Below are 26,613 nucleotides of genomic sequence, written 5' to 3' on the forward strand. Positions count from 1 at the left end.
ACCTGCCGTTTTGGGCAGGCAGGTGCCTACTCTGCAGTGATGGCAAACCTATGGCCGCGTGCCCACAGAGAGGGCCCAGCGTGCCACCTGTGGCACGTGTGCCATAGGTTTGCCATCACTGCCTTAGACCAATCCGTCGCCTTCAAGATATCATCCAAATGAAAGCCAGAATGCTCAAAATGTCCCAAGAAACTAACCTACCCTGGCCAGAGAGTCTTCCCATAGCACTATTCAGTGTAAGGTACACCCCAAGAGGGAGGTTTAGCTTATCCCCTACGAAATTTTATTTGAAACAGCACCCAGGTTAGGCTGTTATTTTCCTCAGCAACTTCAGATTCAGTCAGATGCAATGGTACACTATATAACTGCGCTCTCTCATGCTTTGACCGAAATCCATGCACAGGTGTTTTCTTCTATTCAAGATCCAGAGTCAAATACAGGCACTCATAAGCTATTTCCTGGTGACTGGGTTATGGTCAAGAAGTTCCTCAGGAAACACACTCTTGAGCCAAGGTTTGATGGTCCATACCAAGTTCTATTGACTACGTCTACTTCTGTAAAGTTGGCCGGGAAGAATATCTGGAGACACACCTCGCATTGTAAGAAAGTTCCTGATCCAGAGGAAGCAGATTCCGCCAAACCATGAGCTTCCTGTGCCTATTTTTGCTGCTAGGCCTATTGAAGGCCCTACAAGTTGCTATTACCAAAGACATTCATGTTTACACATTTTGGTATAATTCTTCAAACACACATGTAGCTACTTTTACCATTGATTACTGTGATATTGTCTCTTGTACCTTTCCACAATCACAACACTCAGCAATATACAAAGACATACCGGACAAGAAAGACCCCTACATTTGTGTGACAGGTGGTCATTGGGGACACCACTGTAGTACCTGGAAAGCAGCGGGTTGGAACACAGGTCAACCATGGGGCTACAGAACACAGAGTGCCTTAGATCGGATTGACAGATAGGAAACCCTTGTTACACAGAACGACCTTATGTAAGCCAACAGGGTCTACCCCAATGAAACTCACATTAAACATAGAACATCCCAGCCCAGGGGACGCTGGGGAGTATGTAATGGTAATGTATTGGAAGGTGGGTGGCTCATATAACAAGTTGGGGACCTTCTATTTACAAGACATGTTTACATCATCTGACTGGGTAGACTCTACACACATGACCATTAAACTCTTAAAGACATGGTAGCCATTGCTAACCCCACATTTGAAGACACTATGGCTGTGGAGACCGGGTTTTAAGATACCAATCTATGGCTTGAGTGGATGAGGTATAATGCTAATTCACACAATAAAACTAACTGTTATGTTTGTGGTGGGGCCAGACCCCATCTGGGTACAGTGCCCTCTGATTTACCTTCAGATGTTGAATCATGTTTCCTAAGTCTCTATGCGCAGTCAGCAACAAATTCATCAGTGTGTGAATCATGGAAAAAGGTGTACCCAATAACCCAAGGGAATCTCAAGCCACCTGAGGGAATCACCGTGTACCCAGGTAATTACACTTGCTATACAATACATGGAACCACAGGTAAATTTGTGGGTAAGTTCCCTCCTGGTTACTGTACCATCTATCGAGAACCTCCCACTGCCCTATTAGTAAATCAAGTTAAATCTGTGGGAGACATTTATTGACTATGTGGTGACATGCAACTCAGACCCAAAATGACTGGCCTGCGGTGGGGAGAATGTACCCTGACCAAAGCTATTATGCCCAGACATATAATTTTTGATAACCACCAAGGCCCACTAGATTCACCATACACATACTTTAGGGTAAAAAGGGCAAATCCTGTTCGAGGGAGTTTCGATCCACACATATATATTGATGCCATCGGAGTGCCAAGGGGGGTACCAAATGAGTTCAAGGCCAGAGATGAGGTGGCGGCGGGATTCGAATCCTTGATCCCACTCATCACTGCTAACAAGAATGTTAACTAGATAAATTATATTTACTATAATCAGCAACACTTTGTCAATTATACTAGAGACGCCCTCCAGGGCTTGGCAGAACAATTACAAACTACCTCCCAAATGACATTCCAGAATCGAATGGCCTTAGACATGATACTAGCTGAAAAAGGGGGCGTGTATAAAATACTCCCCGATACTATGACATGCTGTACCTTCATCCCGGACAATACAGGCCCCAATGGTAAAGTAACTATGGCCATAGAGAAGTTAGACAGTCTCTTTGACGAATTAAAAAGGAATTCGGGGGTCCCCAATTCTTGGGACAGATGGAGTGGATGGCAGAGAACTCTCTTCCAAGTAGGTATGGCAGTTCTTACTGTGGTAATTCTCTTTCTCTTTCTGACTTGTTGTGTGTTGCCCTGTGTGCAGAAATACTTGCAGAAGACTGTAGGTCAGACCATTGACCACACCACACCTACATTCCTACATCAAGATATCGATGATATGGACTGTGACAGACCACACACACCTCTTCAGTCCCACCATCTCAAACAGGCAACTACTCCTCTATAGGGATAGTATAGGGACAGCGTCTGTATCCATGGGCAGGAGTCTGACGCAGGAGATGTAGTAGGTTAGCCGCTACGGGATAGCCGCGCAGTGAAGCGTTCGAGGCCTGTTTAGATCGATGTGCTGCAGCCAATTAGGGATATCAATAGTGTCAGTTAGTAGTTGTCTTTTTAGTAAAAAGTCATTTTAAGGGTGGACTGTTGTGGACAAAAATATTAACCCAATTTATGTTAGTAAAATGCCTATTTACTCAGCATACCTCCAATCAGTATTATTCAATTTATATGTGATTTACTTAAAATGGCCGCTAGGGAGTTTCCCCTAGACATCGACTAACACCCTTACTAACAAGATGGTGCTGGAATCTGGGGGAGACCTCCAAGATACCAGTGACATCACACCCGGTTGGAAGAGAAATAAGTGAACCACTTAACACCTAACCAATTATTGATGTATAAATCAATGTTATCTCTGACAAAGCCTATGATGTAATTTTGCTTTATAAGGGGCATGCTGTCCCCCCTGAATAAACATTCCTCAAGTTTTTCATTAACCCGAAACCTGTGTCTGGTGTGAATTACTTCAGGAGCCTGCACACACTATTTCTTTAATTTGGCCGGGGGCAAAGTCAATCAATTGATTGATTGATATCAACATCAGTACTTTTATTGTCTTAACAATTAATTTGCTTTTTATTAACTGTCACAAGAACATTATAATGGTATTGTGCAGTAGTTTTTAACATGACTTTGTATACGAGTTGAAATGTATCGCTAGCAGTATAGACAAGACTGTTTTAGGCTGTTGTTTTTTAATAAGTGTATATACCTTTAAGATTTTTTAATCTGCTTCCCCAGTAAAGTATAAAACCGCCAAGCAACGGCCACAGCACCTATCTTGAGAAAGCCCTTAGAAGAAGGGCGAAACGCGTTGATAAGGTGCTAGTGATTAAGCTCTGCTGCATATACTTTTCGACCAGGTTCCAGGAACAAGCCAGATTGATCCTTAGAGTTTCTCCACTTGAAAATCTTCTGACAGCCTGCCTTTGTGCACGAGGCAGATGCTGTCTCCTCTGGAGAACCGGGCATTCCCTCGGGGACTTCAAGAGAACGCGCAGCTACAAGAGCCATTTTCGTGGTCCTTAGTGATAAGTACCACATTTTAATTTTGTAAGAGGGGGGAGGGGAGGATTTTTTGTACTGGGGCAATAAATGTTATAGAGTTACACTATATTTTGCCTCTCTTTGCCTAAAGGAATTTCCAGTACACTATTGGGTCCAGTAGGAATTTGGACTTTCCCCCCAAAGGAACCTATATGTGAATTATACAGACTTTGGACATTTTAGGGACATTTATACTGCTTTTATTGATAGTTTTTTTTAGATACATTTTTATATGTGTGCCCCCTTGATATATTTTAAGGGGATTATCTTCTAAGCGCTGACAATACCAATTAGCATCTAAAGTATAGGATTTGGGGAAAAAAATTTGTTGCAGCTGCTAACATTTATTGTGTAGCTTGGATACAATTTTCATTATTTTGCTAATCTCTATTTCCATTAAGAACGAGAGGTTGTCCAGTCAGACAGTAGATTAGCAAAGACGCAGGTTTCTAATCCAGTATATGCACTCTCTTCTTTATCTTTTCTAGAACTTTTATAAGTGATGATTCATATGAACTGTGTCTATATTGTATTAGCCTATTCTATGTGCCAACTTTTATTAAATGCATTTATCGGAAATAAAACTCAGAAAGTTCCCTAACTTAAGTTGTTATCAATGTGTGGATAGTTGCAAATGGTGGTCTATTTTGTAAATATATGTATTTCATTGCAGTTTTTCCCCATGTTCAAATGATACACGACTAATAACATAATGTAATTTGTCTTTCCTAGGTATACCAGTCCTTGCAAAACTTGTAATACACCCAGTTATATGGAGAAAGGTATCCCAGAGCCTAGGAATGAATACATGTCCAAAACTCAAAAAGAAACCAGGAAATCTGAATCGTATTCACATGGGCAGCTTGCTCCAACAGAGCAAAAAGAGGCTAAAGAGAACTAGTGAAAATGAGCTATGTAATACAAAGAAGAAAAAAATGTAAAAAGTAGAAAAACACACCCAACCAAAAAGTTATAAATGCTACAAAATCGGGCAAAGGTCTAAAAGCAGACAATACATTGAGAAACAGTTTCCATGTACAGATTGCAGCAAAACATTTACTCGTAGGTCATCTTTAATTACACACCACCGAATCCACACAGGAGAGAAACCATATGTTTGCATTGAGTGTGGGAAAGGATTCACTGACAGCTCAAATCGTGTCAAACACCAGCGAACACACACAGGAGAGAGACCATACGCATGCACAGACTGTGGTAAAACCTTCACTGATAGCTCAAACCTTATTGCCCACCAGAGAGCACACACAAGGGAAGCAACCGTATGTATGCAGTGACTGTGAAAAGAGCTTTACACTTGTTTCAAACCTTGTTACTCGCCCGAGGGCTCACACTGGGGAGAAAGCTCACATCTAATCACACACCAGAGGGCCCACAGAGGCGAGAGGCCATATTCTTGTTCGGAGTGTGGGAGAAGATTTACACAAATTTCTAATCTTATTGCCCACCAGAGAGCCCACACAGGGCTATGGCCATACTCGTGTTATACACAGCGATCCAACCTCATTGAGCATCAGAGGACCCATACTGGGGAGAGGCCTTATATCTGCACCGAGTGTGGGAAAAGCTTCAGCCAGAATTCAAGTATTATTAAACACCGAAAATTACACATGAAAAATGAGATGAACGAAGATCTTGAAGATTCCACCGAAAAAAATCATCATTGACTGGAGTCCATAAAGTAGTAATGGCCAAGCCGTGAACTGACCAGCTTATATTTTATTGGACAAAACTTTAATACAAGAGAATACTATTTCAGTTTCATTATTTTGAAGTAATAAGACAAGAAGCACTCTTATTAACCCCTTCACGACGGGTGACGGACGAGGTCCGTCATCCAGGGGATACCCTTAACGACGGATGACGGACCTCGTCCGTCACGTGGTAAAATTAACCCCAGATCGCCGCAATCGCGGCGATCGTGGGGTTAATGGTGCTCCTGTCTGCCTCTGTATTAGAGGCAGACCGGGAGCACCGGAACGGGCTGTCCCAGTACATGTGCTTAAACACTATAAATCAAATTAAGTGATATGAATATCACATACATATGTGATATCTTAAAAGTGCATTAGTGTCAAAACACATAAGTGCTAATTGAAAAATAAACTCACTTTAAAAAGTTTTGTAGTTGCTTCTGTTGACAATTCAGTGATATACTCAAAGAAAACAGAAAAAAACTCATAGGGCAATATGCATAAAATTAAAAATACTGAAATTATAAATCAAAACACTCACAAGAGTAGAGCAATTTAGTCTGCTCTGAACTGTATAGGCATCTCGGTATATAGAGGCTTGAGGCTGTGATGGTAGTTAAAATCCTTTATTAGACACTCCAATCATTAAAAGTAGTTGTCTGGCTGTATGTCCTTCTCCTCACCGGTGTGATATAGTCCCAAACAATTCCGTCGGTCCTTTTCAGGCTCTCAGGGCTGCTATCTCTCACACTTGTTCCGGGAGGCGGGGCTTACGGCCGCTGGACGTAATGACGTCAGAGCGTGATGACGCGTTTCGCCGACGTGCTCGGCTTCATCAGATCCGCCCACTAATCCATCACAGTCTCTTTTTAAAGCTTTTACACAGGGCGTGTTTACCCAAAACAGTCCGAAAATGCTGTCCTTTGGTTGGTTACCCTAACCAACTCATTAGCATCTCTAATAATCAAACGTTTTCGTACATACTCAGTAGAGCAAGGGAATTATTCACTAAATGTCTGAAAAATTATTTTACACATATATACCTTATGAATTATAAAAACAATATATATATATATATATATATACTCTTATGCTATACTATCTATTTCCACAGTACCTACTTAAATAGAGGAGGAAAGGAATAAAATTAATCCATTATATAATGCCATATTCTGAATCACATTTAAAGTGCTAGATTACATGTCTTAAAGTGAAATATGCAGCATGCAACATGCAAAAAGTGCAATATTCTCAATACTTAAACTATTATGTATATAAATATAAATAAGTAGGTACTGTTTATTTAAAGTTATTTAAAAGTAATTTAAAAATATTTGCCAGAATTTGGATATAGAATTATAAAAAATTAAAAAGGTCGAATTCTATATTGAGGCCCCTTGGTTCTAAAGTTTTCAATTTGTGTACCCACATCATTTCTTCTCTTCCAACTTTTGAAATAAAATCTCCACCTCTGCATGATTTCTTTACTACTTGAATTCCTAAAAAGATCAAACCCTTCGGATCCATGTTATGCTTTGCTTTAAAATGGGCCGAGACACTATGATGACTAACTCCCCTCAAGATATTATTTACATGCTCTCCTATTCTTTTGTGGAGTGGTCGTATAGAACGGCCCACGTATTGTAGTCCACATGGGCAAATTAGCAAGTAGATTACATTCTTTGTAAAACAGGTAATAAAATCTTTAATATCAAATTCATTATGGTTATGTCTACTTTTGAACTTGTTTATACCTTTGATGGTTCTATTCTTACTATATTTACATCCTGTGCACTGACCACAGGAATAAAAACCTTTTCTATCATTCATAAAGTGTTTTTGTATATTTCTTTCTGGATTTTTATGTGTTAGAATAAGGTTAAAATTCGGTGCACCCCTAAAAGTTATAAAGGGTTTTGATGGTAAAATTTTAACTAGGTCGGGATCCTCTTTCAATAGATACCAATGTTTGTTAACTATTTTTCTTATATTTTTATGTGCTACGTTAAAATCAAACACTAGTGGTACATTGTTAAAATTTTTATTTTCAATATTCAGGAATTCTTTTCTTTCAATGAGTTCATTCTGTGTAAGTTGAACCGTATCTTCATAAGCATCAGAAACCAAATGCTCAGGGTAATTTTTATCCAAAAAACGCCTTTTTAAAACATGTGCCTGTTGCTTAAAAATCTCTGTATCAGTGCAATTCCTTCTTATACGTCTAAACTGGCCCTTAGGGATATTGTTTAACCATGGGGTATAGTGTCCACTATTATATAGTACGTAATTGTTGGCATCAACTTTTTAAAAAAAAATTTTGGTTTTGATCTCCATATTCTCAATATATATAGCTAAGTCTAAAAACTCTATATTCTCAGTACTATAAGTGCTAGTTAGTTTTATGCCCCACTCATTACTATTAAGACTATTTAAAAATGTATCTAAATCCTCACTATTTCCCTTCCATATAAAAATTAAATCATCTATATATCTGCGGTATAGGACCAAATTTGCCCCCCATTCCGCATTACCATATATAAATTCATTCTCCCAACCTGCCATGTATAGGTTGGCGTAACTAGGGGCAAATTTGGCCCCCATCGCAGTACCTTGTAACTGTAAGTAATATTTATTATTAAAAAGAAAATAATTGTTATTTAAAATCCAGGTTATACATTCTATTATAAAATCAATACTTTGTTGTGACATTTTTTTGGAATCTTCCAAACATCTCCTTATAACCTGACTTCCTAGATCATGTGGTATTGAAGTATATAATGATGATACATCACTAGTTACTAGTATACAATCATTATCCCATTTGGTAGTTCTTAATATCCTAATGATGTCTGTGGTATCGTTAATGTATGAGGGCATAATTTTAACAAATTCTTGTAAATAAATATCCACAAATTTAGACAAATTAGCAGAGATAGAGTCTATGCCAGAGACTATGGGCCTACCTGGCGGGTTGTGAATATCCTTGTGTACCTTTGGTAAGACGTAAAAGGTAGGTATACGGGGGAACTCATTTTTTAAAAACTTATATTCATTATCATTTAATATATTTAAATCTTTTCCCTTTTCCAAAAGTGCATAAAGTGACTGTTTTATATCCTCTGTGGGGTCTTTTGATAATATTTTATATACGTTCTTATCATCCAGTTGTCTGTGACATTCTTATAGATACTGCTCTGTATTCTGAATGACGATACTACCCCCTTTATCAGCTGGCTTAATAATGATCTTATTGTTGTTTCTCAATCCATCTAAAGCAGTTTTTTCATTAAAACTTAAAGGACCACTCTAGGCACCCAGACCACTTCAGCTTAATGAAGTGGTCTGGGTGCCAGGTCCTTCTAGGGTTAACCCATTTTTTCATAAACATAGCAGTTTCAGAGAAACTGCTATGTTTGTGAATGGGTTAAGCCTTCCCCTATTTCCTCTAGTGGCTGTCTCACTGACAGCCGCTAGAGGCGCTTGCGTGATTCTCACTGTGAAAATCACAGTGAGAGCACGCAAGCGTCCATAGGAAAGCATTATGAATGCTTTCCTATGTGACCGGCTGAATGCGCGCGCAGCTCTTGCCGCGCGTGCGCATTCAGCCGACGGGGAGGAGAAGAGGAGGATCGGAGGAGGAGAGCTCTCCGCCCACCGCTGGAAAAAGGTAAGTTTTTACCCCTTTCCCCTTTCCAGAGCCGGGCGGGAGTGGGTCCCTGAGGGTGGGGGCACCCTCAGGGCACTCTAGTGCCAGGAAAACGAGTATGTTTTCCTGGCACTAGAGTGGTCTTTTAAGTTAAAATGCTTTTTATGATTTTTATTTTCCAATTTTTCAAGGTCACTAATTACTGTTTTTTCAAACATGTCTATTGCACTTGTGCGGTACGTTCTTGGATAGAAATTTGATTTGTTTCTCAATGAGGTGTGATTTGTATCTAAGACAGTATGGTTCTTATTAATGTTAAAAAATCACAAATTGAAAACTTTAGAACCAAGGGGCCTCAATATAGAATTCGACCTTTTTAATTTTTTATAATTCTATATCCAAATTCTGGCAAATATTTTTAAATTACTTTTAAATAACTTTAAATAAACAATAACTACTTATTTATATTTATATACATAATAGTTTAAGTATTGAGAATATTGCACTTTTTGCATGTTGCATGCTGCATATTTCACTTTAAGACATGTAATCTAGCACTTTAAATGTGATTCAGAATATGGCATTATATAATGGATTAATTTTATTCCTTTCCTCCTCTATTTAAGTAGGTACTGTGGAAATAGATAGTATAGCATAAGAGTATATATATATATATATTGTTTTTATAATTCATAAGGTATATATGTGTAAAATAATTTTTCAGACATTTAGTGAATAATTCCCTTGCTCTACCGACTATGTACGAAAACGTTTGATTAGTAGAGATGCTAATGAGTTGGTTAGGGTAACCAACCAAAGGACAGCATTTTCGGACTGTTTTGGGTAAACACGCCCTGTGTAAAAGCTTTAAAAAGAGACTGTGATGGATTAGTGGGCGGATCTGATGAAGCCGAGCACGTCAGCGAAACGCGTCATCACGATCTGACGTCATTACGTCGAGCGGCCGTAAGCCCCGCCTCCCGGAACAAGTGTGAGAGATAGCAGCCCTGAGAGCCTGAAAAGGACCGACGGAATTGTTTGGGACTATATCACACCGGTGAGGAGAAGGACATACAGCCAGACAACTACTTTTAATGATTGGAGTGTCTCATAAAGGATTTTAACTACCATCACAGCCTCAAGCCTCTATATACCGAGATGCCTATACAGTTCAGAGCAGACTAAATTGCTCTACTCTTGTGAGTGTTTTGATTTATAATTTCAGTATTTTGAATTTTATGCATATTGCCCTATGAGTTTTTTTCTGTTTTCTTTGAGTATATCACTGAATTGTCAACAGAAGCAACTACAAAACTTTTAAAAGTGAGTTTATTTTTCAATTAGCACTTATGTGTTTTGACACTAATGCACTTTTAAGATATCACATATGTATGTGATATTCATATCACTTAATTTGATTTATAGTGTTTAAGCACAGTGCACGCTAAATAACCTTTGAAAAGTCATTATTGTTATTTAATATTTGTGTGAATTATTCACTAATATTGGTCTTAAAGGCACAGCGCACTTTATTTTTGGTTTTTTGCATTTTATGTGAGAGGAGCTTTTTCACGATATATAGTGCTGCTTTATTTTTATATTGTACTGTACACATTAATTTTAGCGCCATTTTTACTTGTCTTTTGGTACCTGTCCCAGTACATGTGCCCGCTCTGACAGCATGTCTGAGCGGGCACATGTGCTCTGCATACTCACCTCCGCCTCCCTGCACTTCCGGGTTCAGTGTGAAGTGCAGGGAGACGGATCTTCAGTGATCCTGCCCCCTAGTGTGTAAAAAAAAAAGTTAAATTAAAATCCCACCCCCCTTTACCCATATTAATAAAAAATTAACCCCTTCCCTGCCAATTGATCACTGACTACAGTGATCAATTGGCAGGGATTACATTTTAATATGATCTGATTTTTTTTAACCCCTGAGGGTTAATTCTTCTTTTTTTTAACCCTCAGGGGTTAAATTTATTTTATTAATTAATTTAAATATTTTAAAATTATAAATTTAGCTAGCTGGGGAGGGTGGAAGTTAGTGGGGAATTGGGGGATTTAGTGTTAGGCTAACTAGGGGTTAACGTTAAAAAAAGTTTTAAAATAAGCTTTAAAAAGTTAAAAAATTAAGTTAAAAAAAAGTTTTAATAACGTTTAAGTAAAAAATTAAAAAAAAATAAACCCTTTACCCAGTCCAAATAAAAATTAACCCCTTCCCTGCCAGTCTATCACTGCCTACAGTGATCAAAATACAGATCACAGTATTATACTGTGATCTAATTTTTTTTTTAACCCCTGACGATTAACTTTTATTTATTTTTTAACCCTCAGGGGTTAAATTAATTTAATTAACTAATTTAAATATTGTATAATTAAATATTTTGCTAGCTGGGGTGGGTGGGAGGATGGGGAATTTACTGTTAGTGCTGCTTACTGCTAGTTAGGGGTTAACGGTAAAAGAAAAAGCTTAGAAAAATGTTAAATCTGTAAAAAAAAGTTTTACGAAAGTTTAGGAAACTTTAAAAAAATGAATAAGCAAAACAAAAGTTTAAAAAATAGTTTTAAAAAGTAAAAAAAGTTTTAAAAAGTTAAAAAATTAATTTAATAACGCTCATTACCACTACACCTGGTACAAGCTAGCGCAAAAATGATCCCACGCTAAGGTTCAAAATATGCCTTTTGAAATACCCTGGGATGTCTTCTTTAAGAAATGGTATGGCTTTATGGGGTATTTGGATTATATAGCCTGGTAAAATACTCTAAAATGGGACATGGGCACAGCGTAAAAATTTAAAGTTTGAAAAAAAATGGAATGGCTGTGTCCCAAATGTGCCCCTCCGATGTCCACATATACCTGGCAAAGGTACATACGGGGGTATTTTTGTACTCAGCCGACATAGCTGAGCAACATATGAAGTATTATAGAGTGGTGGTACACATAAGGTTTGCAAAATATACTGTGGGGGTACCGTTGTACTCAGCAGAAGTAACTGAACACATAATAAAACTTTGTACAGGAATAGCACACACCAACTTTACAAAATACACATGAGAAGTTCTTTGTTATACATTTGTGTGCGAAAACCCCCAAAAAACACAATTTTACTCCAATATTTAGCAGAGGTTGGCGGTAAAATGGCTACGTAGAAAGTGTCAAAACAACCTTAGGTAAATAGCCTGTGATGTCTACTTTATATAAATATATACTTTTGTGTGGCAATTTTGTTTTATTTTATGGCTATTAGGCTTACAAGACAAACATACCAAATTCTAAAATCGCTCCACATTAAAATTTTATTTTACTCCTTGTGCTTTGTGACCTGTAACTACCAAAAAAAACTTAAAATCCCAGACACATTATATATTCTGTAAATCAGAACAAATAAATGAATTTATTTTTAATTACTTTCCTTAACCTGCACTAATTATGCACACATTATGATTGCAAAAACTGTAAAAAAAAAACAATATTTTTCATTTTTTTTGCATTTTTCTGTATTTTTTTATAATAAGTAAGCATTTATATATATATATATATATGTTATATCAAATTAAAGCCCTTTCTGTCCTTTAAAAAACAGTATATAATATGTGTCGGTGCAATAAATGAGAGAGATGCAAATTGCAGTTGAACGCAAACAGCAAGAAAATGCAAAAATTGCTTGTGTCATTAAGCGTAAGTCAAGCTTCTGAAGCTCTGTCCTTAAGGGGTTAAATAGCAAAAAGACAAATAAAATTATATATATTTTATTACAGCAGTATTTCCTTGTAAAAGCAGATTTCTGTAGTAAATTAAAGCACAATGTGGATTAAAGTAAATTAATATTTTTTGCTGTTAGTAGAAAAAGCTGAACATTTTATATTTCAATGAGATACAGGAGAGAATAGAGTGTACTCTTTAAGATGGAGTATCATTATGTATTGCCCTTCTTTGAGAGATGTCATAAAAACTAAAGCTTACATGTGTGAGTATGTCCCAGAAAGTATCTGTCTTGTGTTATTGGTTTGAAGCTCTCTGCACATTTAAGGAGCTGTGTGGCACAAAATGGCATATCTGCAAAATGTTTTCAGGTGTAAAATAATGTCAAGTATGATAGAAACTGCACATACAACTTTAAAACTGTTCCAATGATTGTGACACATATAAAGCAAAACAAAAATAACGCAGTACAGCAAGATAAATTCATTGCACAATGCTTGAGTCTCAAGCCTTAAAATTACGCCATTTTTGAATGATTTGGTATAATTTGGCTCCAGGGCAATCTGTCTTCCCTACATTGCGATGTCCCTTCAGAATATAAGCTGATTTGATATAACCTTTCGAGACTCCACACTTTATCAGACTTTGAGCAGCCTTTAGGGCGCTAGCACTGGGAGCGCGCTCTGGGTGGAAAAAAAATACAAGTTACAATGTATATAAACTGGGATCAAAAAGTTGATGGATATAAACTGAGATCAAAAAGTATCAGTATAGGTAGGATAATTCAAAATGGAAATGAGGAGATAGTTGAAGACATAAATAGCTAGAAATAAACCAATAAAAATGGTTGTTCTGCTGAAATCAAAATAAATAGCATTTCTGTGTTAGAAGAAATACATGTTATGTTTTATAAACGTATAAAAAGGTGGAGACAGAAAAGAGTAAAGACATACGTGATAAACGGAGACTCTATAATAATTTTTCCCAAATGTGATAGTATGGCAATACCCCATTGTACCAACTTACTAGTGAACGATCCAATAAAGCTAATTCCAATGGAAACTGAGCTGAACGATTTTGCATGAGCTTCGAGGTTTCTCCAGCCACGTCCTTCATATACACGGCCATCTTCTCCAACTAGAAAGCTAATTTAATTTGGGAGTATAAAAACAAAAAATATATAAGTATATATCATTATTTGCAGGGCCGCCATCAGGGGGTGACAACCATACTGGTTGTCACTGGCCCGGTGGCCCTGGGGGCCTGGCCACCCGGGCCCCACGTAGAGTGGTGAAACTGCCGCAGGTGCATCTGCACTGGGGCCCATCAGGTGGCCCAAGCATTTAGGTAATTGCGCTACCGGGCCCCTTTGAAAAAAAATAATTTGCGGCTAAACTGCAAGGGCTGCAAGGGCTGCTGGTCACTTCCTCCCAGCTTACTCCGCGCGGGGGGAGAGGCAGAGCAGAGGGAGAGCGGAGGAGAGGACACCAGAGGGCAGAGGCATCCACTCCCATCATCCCCATCCACCCTCCAGCAACTTAAAGGTAAGAGGAGGGTGGCTGATAAATGAGGTGTGTGTGTATATATACCTGTCTGTGTGTATGTCAGTATGTATGTCTGTGTGTATGTCAGTATGTATGTCTGTGTGTGTATGTCATTATGTATGTCTGTGTGTATGTCAGTATGTATGTCTGTGTGTGTATGTCTGTATGTATGTCTGTGTGTATTTCAGTATGTATATATGTCTGTGTGTATGTCAGTATGTATGTCTGTGTGTATGTTAGTATGTATATATGTCTGTGTGTATGTCAGTATGTATATATGTCTGTGTGTGTATGTCAGTATGTATATATGTCTGTGTGTATGTCAGTATGTCTGTATGTATGTCTGTGTGTGTCAGTATGTATGTATGTGTGTATGTCAGCATGTATGTCTGTGTGCGTATGTCAGTATGTATATATGTCTGTGTGTATGTCAGTGTGTCAGTATGTATGTCTGTTTGTCTGTCTATGTCAGCCTGTCTGTGTGTATGTCAGTATGTATGTCTGTCTGTGTATGTCAGTATGTATGTATGTCTGTGTGTATGTCAGTATGTATCTAAGTCTGTGTGCATGTCAGTATGTCTGTATGTATGTATGTGTGTGTGTCAGTATGTATGTCTGTCTGTGTATATCTGTCTGTGTGTATGTCAGTATGTATTTCTGTGTGTGTATGTCAGTATGTATGTCTGTGTGTGTATGTCAGTATGTATATGTCTGTCTGTGTGTCGTCTGCGTGTATGTCTGTCTGTGTGTATGTCAGTATGTATGTTTGTGTGTGTATGTCAGTATGTATATGTCTGTCTGTGTGTATGTCAGTATCTATGTCTGTCTGTGTATGTATGTCTGTGTGTGTGTCGGTATGTTAGTATGTCTGTATGTCTGTGTGTGTCTATCTGTATGTGTGTGTGTTTGTCATTATGTATATATGTCTGTATGTATGTATGTCTGTGTGTGTGTGTGTGTGTATGTATATATCTGTCAGCGGGGCTTGGAGGTGGGCACAAGGGGGCCCAGACCTTGAGCTGTGTCAGGGGCCCCACAATTTCTGATGGTGGTCCTGATTATTTGTATTATATACTGCCTGAAAACCCATCTAGGGATGGAATATTTTCTTGTATGTCTTCTCCAGCTTCTCCAGCTTTTCAATACACAGTCTCCCATATTTTTCTCCTATCTTCTCACCCAGAGAGACCAGATGAGCCAATCACTGGATCTTTAATTTTGACATCAGAGCTATATAAATATATCTTGGCAGTATGTTGCCTCAATGAACGAATGCACTGGATCAAGAAGCCATACTTTGAAGTCTTCATTTAATTGGTCTGGTTTAGCAAGCAGAAGATAGAGAAAGTTTTGCATTAGAGATCTGTTCTACTAGATGCATTTTTGCGAAGGGGAATGATCGTAACCATTTAAAATAAAGGAAAGGCAAATTCCTGGGGGAATTTTTCCTGCTCCTGCCCAAGGCTGGGGATGCCCATGCCAATTGTCTTCTTTTATCTATTCTATCTTTTAATTCTACCCCCTTGACCTTCAAACTCAGGACATTGTAGTTGCAAAGTTTTCCAGCTACCCACTTGATTTTTTTTGAAGACCTCTCTTTTTAAGCAGCTTACTTGTATCCAATGTCACACCAGCCTCGACTGCTCATGTGATAATTCTGGATATTCCTGGCTTGAGCAGAACATGTAGACTGTGAGGAACAAAATGCCCCCTCAGTGTGGTGGATGATCACATATGGGACTGGAGTAGTTAAACGACTGCTGCATTTGGCAGCCTTTCCTCCCCACGCTGACTTGGACATGATGGTGGGACATCCTGGTTAAAATAGAGAGAAAAGGAGACTTCAGTTCAAGAACCATACCTCTTTTATTTGGTACCAAGGCGGAACTGCAAGTTGGTACTACACGCTGAACTGTAATATGTTTTATCTGTGTATTGCTCAACCATCTTTGTGCCTCTATATACACTCACCCTTTGCGAGTCTCTTAATTCTTCCTTTCCTCCTTGTGTGTTGCTTGACCCCATTTACCATCTTGTGTGTCTTTTAACCGACCAATACTTCTTGCTTTGTGCTACTCTCATAATTGTATGCTATTGGCGACAGACGACAGTTACAAAGTGACGTTTCTCATTGTGTTTTAGTGAATCTCTTACCTATTTCCTGGTTAACACCCCATTCACAGTGTTTAACTCCCTGTCCTATCTACTAAACTGTGATATATTTAAAGCACTTACCATGCGTAAGGGCACAGAAGGCCGACAGAAGGATAACAAGGAGTTTCATGTTGTTTTCAGATTGCACGTCAGATACCTGGAATCAGAATAATTTAAAGTTCAAAAATCGTTTTCAGTGTTTGCACTATACATGTGTAGTCACATATGTACCTAGACTACTTCTTTCATAACCCATTTAAGACAAAAAAAAAACAGCAGGAAGAAGTATTAGGAGGTCCAAGCTAAGTAAGCGGAGGGGGAAATAAACATAATTTTTAAAATGTTCCCAATGCACAGAACAGCCCCTGAAACTCACAACAGCTACTATTACCCCCAACACACACTTCAACCCATGTCATTCCCAACACACAATGCAGTCCTATCCCCCACCAACACTCACACAACTGTTCCTATTTCTCCTTACACACACACTAAAGCCCCTATTCAACATGCACATTTGTACTACAACCTCTATTCTCCGACAAATATGCAATCCAGTCTAACCTCCCCATCACACAATCCAGCCCTTATTTCCACATACACTCTACAGCCCCTTTCCCTAAAACAAAACTCTACAGACCCCATAACCCCAACCAAACACATAACCTACAGTCCCCATCCAACCCATAACCACAACCCTATCCCTCCCAAACACACCCTAGTGCTCCTATCGATCAACACACACTATATTCCTCAAATAAAATCCTTACAGACCTTATATTCCCACATGTCCTAGAGCTCCAATCCCCCAAAGATACCCTGGGCCCTTATCTGTCCAAATAACACCATATGGCAAGTATCCCCTCCAACCCCTACAGTCCCCATCACCTTAAACACACACTATAGCATCAATCCACATACAGACACTTGTAAGAGGAGCAGGTTAGACTGGTGTCGGGCTTGAGGACCAGAAATGTCCTGCTATACCATTCGTCCCTGTCCACAAGGGCTCTGAGAGGCAACCTCCAGGGGTTCTTCTAACAGTTTTTTACTTCTTCCACAACAGTTCTCTGATCAGATAGCTCTTTTATATCTTGTAACGGAGGCCTGATATTCCACAGGTTAACTCCACTATAGATCCCAGTGAGGCTCAGGAACAAGTAATAAAAACATCATGAAACAGTAATTCCAGCAAATAAAATAATCCAAGAATATCCCCATACAGATCCCAATGACTGGACGACACACAGCATCAGGAGCAGAACTGACTTTTAATCCACACAGTCTCCTTATAAAGCACACTCCCATGCAAGGGAGGGATTCACATTAATTAGGACAGTATCCAACAGTATAACTGTTACCTTCCACACATCTCCTCCCTTCAGTATGACACTTAATCCCATTACACATACTGTAGTTTTCCCCCAGTTCTGAATGTACCCCAAAACAAGTAGTTACAATAATCCTGGTAGCCCTGATCTGGGTGACTAACATATCCAAAAATCACCCAGATCGGTCCAGGTGTTCGGGAGTTAGGTGGAGGGTGTAATTTGACCGACCGCACACGAGGTGGTATCCGAAAAGGGTTCCATAGGTTTTGGCCCTGCGGTCGGTCTTCATTCGGGAGGTAAAATACACATCAAATACTGCCATCCACGATTAATCTTGGATTCGTATGAATCCCCTTGTTCGGTACTTTGAAACTACCGAACGAGAGACTGATTAGCCTTCCCGTTCGGGAATTACAGAGCCATGGAGGTTTCAGCGGTGTTCGGGTAATCGAGTGTCCGATTTGAGTTCCAGACACTCGACGACCAAACACCGCTGAGATTTTTGTGCGTAAGATGGCCGCCGCCACGTGTTCGTATACCGAACAGCGGCCACCCAGATACAGCACTAAAGTACCGATTAACCTGCGGTTAGTGAAGTGTGAACGATTAATAAGGTACACACTTCTCTCTGGGGTGGTCTATTGGTTCGGTAGTTTACATTCGTATGGAGTACGGATCGAAACTACTGAACAATTATACGAATCCCACATACATTCTAACCATAAGAACAAAAATAACACACAAATTGCAATAATATTACAGTCTTTTAGGACAGCCCTGATACCATCTGCTACATATCTCTCTCCCAAATACCACACAAAACTTAGTGAAGGGAAGAACAAAGTGTATTTTATTGATGTTTATATAGGGAAACTCAAGGGGAGGATGAAGCATAACAACCAATAATAGGGACAGGACTTGGGAAAGTAACCAATAACAATGACAGGTTTAATTACATTGCACCCACCCCTGGTGCCAGAGTGTCTGAGCATCACTAACTTAATCAAAGTGACAAGCTGTACTGATTGAATTAAACTTACACACAAAACATCTCCACACTCCAAAAAAAAACCCCCAGAGATTGTAGAATATAACATTTACACACCATTAACCCTTTATATGTCCACTTGTTCTGTTATTGCCACAGCGGGCCCATAGTCTCTGGGTAAGAAGCTAGCACACAAGCTTTTCTGCAAGATTCTCTTACACCACTATTAACATGCGCACACACACAACACCACAAACAGCCCATGCACAGACACAACCCCACCACAGACTTCCCCCTACCCATTAACCAGTTGAGTTGCTTTGGTAAAAAACACCTTGGGCTTGAGCCCACAAATAATTAGGTGACTCATTCCTAAAGTCACTTTGTGGACTTGTTTTCAACCTATATTATATGTATGTAAGCCAATAGGTTCCATGTGATCAGATTCACAAATTCATATGAATTATTTTAATATATTTCTCAACACACATCTTAGCACATGTCTGGAATGAAAATTGGCATCAAAATTTAATAGTAAAATATTATAGCAATATTGCCATAATTACCGAGATATCTTGTTGATCAAAGGATAAAACTGCTTCACACTCTGGAATTATTATTATTATTATTATTTTCCTATTTTTTGTAAAGCCAAATATTGCATATGTTTTTGAACTGTGAAACAAAGTACCTGTCACATATGCATTAACAGAGCCAGATTACCTAGACTCCCTGGTGGACTCTGGCTGTGAGGGGACCCTGCTTGAGCCTGCGGAGGGCCCTGGGCAACCTTAAGCAGACTCTGTGCACTAAACGGGAATTGCACATATTTCGTAAAAAAAAAAACAAGCAGAAAAATACATATTTTCCAAGTTTTCCCTACCTTGGAGGTACAGTTACTATTTCTGGCCCAATTCCCTATCTATTCTATTCTAATGTCCCTCTTTCCTTAAAGCTTCACATTATTGGTCAGGCTAAATTTATGCCAGAGCTCCACAGCAATAAATCACGCACTAATGTGTCTTTAAACAACAATAAATGTGATTAGAAATAAGTCTGTGTAAATAAGTTACATTATTCTACCGTATATACTCGAGTATAAGCCGACCCGAATATAAGCCGAGGCCCCTAATTTTACCCCCCAAAAAATATATTAATTGAATATTTATTTACAGTGTGTGTATAATGAATGCAGTGTGAGTGTATGAATGCAGTGTGAGTGTATGAATGCAGTGTGAGTGTATGAATGCAGTGTGAGTGTATGAGTGCAGTGTGAGTGTATGAGTGCAGTGTGTGTGTATGAGTGCAGCGTGTGTGTATGAGTGCAGCGTGTGTGTATGAGTGCAGCGTGTGTGTATGAGTGCAGCGTGTGTGTATGAGTGCAGCGTGTGTGTATGAGTGTGTGTGTGTGTGTTGCAGAGCCTTGCTGGGGGGTGGGCAATTTTTTTTTTTATTATTTTTTTTTTATTTATTATTATTTATTATTATTTTTATTTATTTAATTTAATTATTATTATTATATTATTATTTATTATTTAATTATTATAATTTTTTTTTATTATTACTAAAAAAAAAATTCGGCCCCCCCCTCCCTGCTTGACATATGGCAGGGAGGGGGGCTCTCCTTCCCTGGTGGTCCAGTGGCATTGGTAGTTCAGTGGGGGGGAGAGGGGGGCTGTCAGAGCTGTAACTTACCTGTCCTGCAGCCCCTGTCAGCTCTCTCCTCCTCCGCGCCGTCCGTGCAGCTCCCTCTGTCAGCTCCCAGTGTAAGTCTCGCGAGAGCCGCGGCTCTCGCGAGACTTACACTGGGAGCTGACCGAGGTGCTGAACGGACGGCGCGGAGGAGGAGAGAGCTGACAGGGGGTGCAGGACAGGTAAGTTACAGCTCTGACAGCCCCCCTCTCCCCCTGTCTGTATTATGGCAATGCAAATTGCCATAATACAGACTATTGACTCGAGTATAAGCCGAGTTGGGGTTTTTTAGCACAAAAAATGTGCTAAAAAACTCGGCTTATACTCGAGTATATACGGTAATTCTAAATCACTTTCAGTTGTATAAATAGTCATTAGTTAGTCACCAAAAATATCTCAGAACAGCTCGCCCCTGGCCACACCGCTACTCACACCCCAAAAATGAAAAGTGTCCTCTTTGTCCATCTGAAATGTTGCAAGGTATGAAAATAGCTGAGATTTATGCCAGTTTAGCCTGAAATATGAAATCCCCAGGTTAGTTCCCAACAGTTCCCAGTTTAGTGAATGGCCAGCTGGTTCAAAGCAGAAGTAAAATCATTAAGTCCAGAGATGTCATTCTCTGCTGATCTCCTTGAGACTTACCTTTGCTACTGTAAACTTGATGAATACAAAAAATCCCATTCCTTGCTGTTCATATATTCTCTGTCTCTGGATGGGAAGAGATTCACACTTTCAGTTACTGTTTCCTTCAGGGCGTAGCACAGGATAATGTTGAAAGATCTTGAGTAACCTTATTGAGTGTTTCCGTTTTTAATTGCTTCCGTTTTTTAATTGCTGTCAATTTGAAGACTTGAGACTGACTCATGTAGTGGTTTGTTGATTGTATGAAATTAAATAATTTGCTATGTCGAAACACAGTCAGCAAACTGCACTCAGCCCATTTTTGAGCGTCTGTGCATAGAAATATTCACATAATTGGCATTAGACAGTCCAGCTCGGAATTTATCTAATACGTAATGGAATGTAGAAGGTTGGTTGAGGTGTGCCCAGTGGCGTACACATGACCCATGGGGCCCGGTGCGAAAATTGATCCGTGGGCCCCCCCCTCTCGCTTACTCTGCGCGGGCCGGGGCAGCAACACATGGCGGCGGGCACCTGGTCGCAGGGGTTGCAGGGCTGCGACCGCGGTATGTACGCCAGTGCATGCAGATGCACACACACTTAAAGGACCACTACAGACACCCAGATCACATCAGCTCAATGAAGTGGTCTGGGTGTCAGGTCCCTCTAGTTTTAACCCTGCAGCTGAAAGCATAGCAGTTTCAGAGAAACTGTTATGTTTCACTGAGGGTTAATCCAGCCTCTAGTGGCTGTCTCACTGACAGCCGCTAGAGGCGCTTCCGCCATTTTAAGACACTGAACGTCCATAGGAAAGCATTGAGTAATGCTTTCCTATGGGCGGTTTGAATGCGTGCGCGGCTCTTGCCGTGCATGCGCATTCGGAGCTGAGAGGCAGAGAGATCCCCAGCGCCATGGGAGTCCGGTAAGTGCTGAAGACACACACACACACTCTCACGAACAAATGCATACACACTAGCTAACAGACACACACATTTACTGACAGAGACACACTCAGCGGCAGACATACATACACACTCACTTACAAAACATACACTCTCACTGACAAACACACACTCACTAACAGACATCAAACAGACTCACTAACACACACACACAAACACACTCAGTAACAGACACACACAGTAACACTCACTGACACTCACTAGCAGACACACACACTCTAACACAAACAGCAACACTCACACTAACACACACTAACACTCACACACACACTCACTCACACACACACACTAACACTCACACACACACTAACACTCACACACACTAACACTCACACACACTAACACTCACACTCACACACTCACACACACTTACACATGTTTTTTTTTATTTAATCCCCCCAGCCTCCCTACCTTTTGAAGTGCTGAGGGGATTCCCTGGGGTCCAGTGGTGCTGCTGGGCTCCTAGGCGGGCAGTCAGGCTTGCCGGTGCGCGAGGGAGCACTCTCCCCTGAGTGCTTCCTCTTCAGCTCCCTCGCGCGCAGCGTAGGGATGCCGGCGCCGGAAGATGACGTCATCTTCCGGCTACGGTATCAGTGCGGTGCGCGAGGGAGCTGAAGAGGAAGCACTCAGGGGAGAGTGCTCCCTCGCGCACCGGCCAGCCTGACTGCCTGCCGGGTGTAAGCAGGGCCAGCCTCGGGGGTCCCTGAGGTGGCCGGCTCCTGGGCCCCCCAGGAGAAGAGGCTGGCCCAGTGGGTGCATACAGGGTCGCAGGGGCGGCCGAGCCCCCTGGTGGGCCGGGCCCGGTCGCAGCCGCGACCCCTGCGACTCTGGTATGTACGCCACTGGGTGTGCCGAAACCAACATACGAGTAGGCCTGTAAAAAGAGGGCCCACAAAGGTGAATTGTTTAATATAGATGAGTGTAGGTGGGTGGGGAAAAACAGCTTGCACGACAAAGGTAAGTAGGGGGGTAGGGTTTAAATAGGATCATAACTCCTACAAATTAAGGCCAAATGGCCTTCCAACTTGTGCTTGAAATTTATCTAATACGTAATGAAATGTAGAAGGGGAAGCAAGGTTGGTTGAGGTGTGCCGAAACCAACGTGCGAGTAGGCCTGTAAAAAGAGGATTCAAAGAAACACACTTTATTGCAAGTTTATACAGCTTCTGTACTGAAAGCTTGTAAGGAGCTGTAATGGTATCTATTAATTAATGACTTTACATCATAAAGAAAGCATATTTAGTGTAATGCTTTGGAGGCACCACTAGGGGCAGTGTGTAGGAAGACATGTGCTTCTGGCAGTGACATCACAGGCCAGCCTACTTACACTGAATAAAAAAACAGATGTTGGAGAAACTCCGGCTCTTTGCCTGTACCTGACTGAACCTAAGATGTATATACCAACTCTGACTTAACCCCAGCCAAAGGGCTGGGGCCTTGTAAGTAATATGAATCCATTGTAACATTTAGCAATTGTAAAAGCCTTTTGTATAACATGCAAACAGGGGGGAAACAAGGGGAGAAAGAAAAGAGTCACTTCCTGGTAAAGAACAATTAAAAGTCCTTTATTATAAATAGAGGGACATCAACAAAGACCATCTAAGCAATGACTGCCTGACCGAAAAAAGAGGGGTGTCATTAAGGTAGGTCAAAAACCGAGAATCTATAAATCCAAAAAAGCAACAAACAAAAAAGTGATAAGAGAAAACTATGTACAAAAATAAATGTATGAGCCTTGGAGTCAGGCGAAACGCGCGTCGGGGCGCGACATTCCTCTCATCTGTCTCTGGACGTTCAACTAGCTTCTGCTAGACGTGATTATTCACTTTATACTTTTCACGGCATTTAGCCGTTTACTACCAATACAGTCTATCAGGACTTGTTGCCCTTCATGGGTATTACTCCCTATCTGTCGTTGTGGTCTGTCACTTAGGTCAATATACCCATGACTAGACACGACGAAAATATATTTTTCCCGCAATTTGCACGGGATTTTGTCGTCCAGGGACACTAACAGCGATACTTTGACTTTCACCTTTATTTAGTACCGATCAGGGATTATTTACACAGGGTTGGCTATCTTGGTATTAATATCTTTTTCTTTATACTCCTCCATCTCTTTCCTGTACCAGGTGCCCTTGAAGGCACCTTTCTGACTTTTGGTCTCATACAGATTGCCTATTTTATAACATCTTGTATTATAGAGTGGGTTAACATACTGTCAGCGATTTTCTGACACTGTTTCTTCCTTTATGCACCTTCAGTGCACACATACAATTTGTAACTGATTGGGGAAATCACTCGCTCAGCCGCTACAGATTCGGATACATGTGTCCTTTATTGGTCTCTCATTATCATTCTGTATCACGGCGTACTATGAGCTGTAGTGAATAGAAACTTCCATCCGATAAACCGATATTGAGACATCATAGGAGGTTATTATCACCCTATAAGCCTGTTGCCTTTGCATTATATATTATGTGGGTTTTTCCCCACAGCCAGACACCATGAGTTGTCAAGTATAGGCACATATTGACTCATCATTTAAGGCTTCTCGCACTATAACTGAGCGTGACGGCGCTACTGTATACCAACTACTTTGAGTGCCAAGGCGCTAACTTACCAACCCTGTGTATACACTCTTTATGTGTATACATTTATTTATTTATTTATTTTTGTACATAGACTGTATTGGTAGTAAACGGCTAAATGCCGTGAAAAGTATAAAGTGAATAGTCACGTCTAGCAGAAGCTAGTTGAACATCCAGAGACAGAGGAGAGGAATGTCGCGCCCCGACGCGCGTTTCGCCTGACTCCAAGGCTCATACATTTATTTATTCATTTTTGTACATAGTTTTCTCTTATCACTTTTTTGTTTGTTGCTTTTTTGGATTTATAGATTCTCGGTTTTTGACCTACCTTACTGACACCCCTCTTTTTTCGGTCAGGCAGTCATTGCTGAGATGGTCTTTGTTGATGTCCCTCTATTTATAATAAAGGACTTTTAATTGTTCTTTACCAGGAACAGACTCTTTTCTTTCTCCCCTTGTTTCCCCCCCTGTTTGCATATTTACTACCTAGGGTTACCCCCTTCTCTGTTCCCTAACATCGTTATACTCCATTTTGGCCGCTTTTCTGCATTGCCTTTTGTATAACATTTAGCAACCTTTTGTAAGTAATATGTTGTAGTTTTGTATTGTATAATTATTGTGGTAAATTGACATTCTGCTAGCATATGTTCTGCTAGCATCTGTTTATTTATTAGAGTTAAATTAAATATACATTTAATATTACAACGTTTTGTGTATTTTCTATCCACATATTCGACCATAATACCATGAACTATAAAAATATTAATGTTGTTCTGTATTGCTTAATTATTATGTATTAAGAGATTAATATTCATATTTAAGTCACGACCACAACATATGGCGCTGCGAGCAGGGTTATGCTTGAATATTGGGGAAAATATAAATGTTATGCATTTTACTTAAATCATACAGTAAATTGTCTGTCTGTATACAAGTGAATAAATGAATGATGATTTGGTTTTAATTGAATGAATGCAGATAGCAGACAGGGATTAGATATTTGTTTTTAAGGTATCTCTTGCTGTAGAATATAGTGATGAATTATTGTGTTGCTTGTTACGTTTTACCAATCTTTGGTCATTTTTATATAGAAAAAAAAATATTTTACTTTTTGTCTGACCATGTGGGTTTCAATCCACCATTGACCACATGGTGTGAATGGGTTGAGGCCTAGTACCATTTGCATAGGAAAATATTTTTCACTAAACCTGTTCACCAGGTTTTTATTGCTGGTTACTTGACCCTGTTTGTTTGTGTACAAATTTACATTTGTTTGGCATTCAAGGATTTGTTTAGTTGAAAAAATATTTAAACTAAACTGATTAAATTAGTAGTTAAGAAAAAGATAAGTTTAGTAAAGCAGATTGAGCGAATAATAGATTTATGTGAGTGTATACATAGAATATTAGTATGGATATATATATATATATATGATTATGACTCATGAAGGAAAGACCACTTTTTTATTTAACAGTTGTGTGAACATGTAGTGTACATCCTAGTCAAAACAGTGAAGCACATGTTTGGGGGATGGTTGGTGATGTAAGAGACCATCCTTTTCAGCTACAGCTGGGGGAGAATTTGTCCTTTTGGGGGGCGGGTAGTCTTACCTGTATGAGAAAATAAACTGCATAGTAAAGGATGCATTGTTTTGTAAATTTAATTGCCTAAACTAATCAATTTGTGGAGTGTTTTTCAGCTTTCATATCCAGGACTAAGGAATTACAGGATATGTGTTCAGGAAGTGGTAACAAATGAACAGAAAAAATGGTAAAATAATTCCTTGTTGTCCTGTTTGGTCTGGTTAGAATATTTTAACAAGTTAGCATTTTTAACAAAGTAAGTGTATGGGCTCAGATTGAGATTTATATTCTTTTAGAAGCCCTCTATATAACTGATTTTAATATTTCCATCCTATGAATATATGTGTCCGAAGAAGGGGGAGCATACCCAATAGTTGTTGTGCAGTTCTATCCTGTATTTGAAATCCTGTAT

At 39.7% G+C, this 26,613-nt stretch overlaps 1 protein-coding gene across 1 annotated transcript; it reads right to left on the reverse strand.

Moving 5' to 3' along the window:
• Nucleotides 1-13,099: 13,099 nt before the first annotated feature.
• LOC134572603 (peptidoglycan recognition protein 1-like) lies at nt 13,100-16,563 on the reverse strand. Its single transcript, XM_063431669.1, has 4 exons — nt 16,515-16,563; nt 15,893-16,094; nt 13,762-13,880; nt 13,100-13,418 (listed from the first exon to the last, which is right to left on the reverse strand). The coding sequence occupies exons 1-4, from the start codon at nt 16,561-16,563 to the stop codon at nt 13,240-13,242; spliced, it is 549 nt and encodes a 182-aa protein (XP_063287739.1). The 3' UTR covers nt 13,100-13,239.
• Between the last annotated feature and the right edge of the window lie 10,050 nt (nt 16,564-26,613).

Source organism: Pelobates fuscus, chromosome 9 (genome assembly GCF_036172605.1).
Source record: "Pelobates fuscus isolate aPelFus1 chromosome 9, aPelFus1.pri, whole genome shotgun sequence".
Taxonomy (NCBI): Eukaryota; Metazoa; Chordata; class Amphibia; order Anura; family Pelobatidae; genus Pelobates; species Pelobates fuscus.

What these genes read in the sequence shown, in the direction of transcription:
- LOC134572603 (XM_063431669.1), bottom strand. Translation starts at nt 16,563, where the DNA reads ATGAAACTCCTTGTTATCCTTCTGTCGGCCTTCTGTGCCCTTACGCAT. An exon ending in CTTCTGTGCCCTTACGCATG is followed by an intron (nt 16,095 to 16,514) that starts GTAAGTGCTTTA and finishes TATTTTAACCAG; the next exon opens with GATGTCCCACCATCATGTCC. An exon ending in TGGTGTGACATTGGATACAA is followed by an intron (nt 13,881 to 15,892) that starts GTAAGCTGCTTA and finishes AAATTAAATTAG; the next exon opens with CTTTCTAGTTGGAGAAGATG.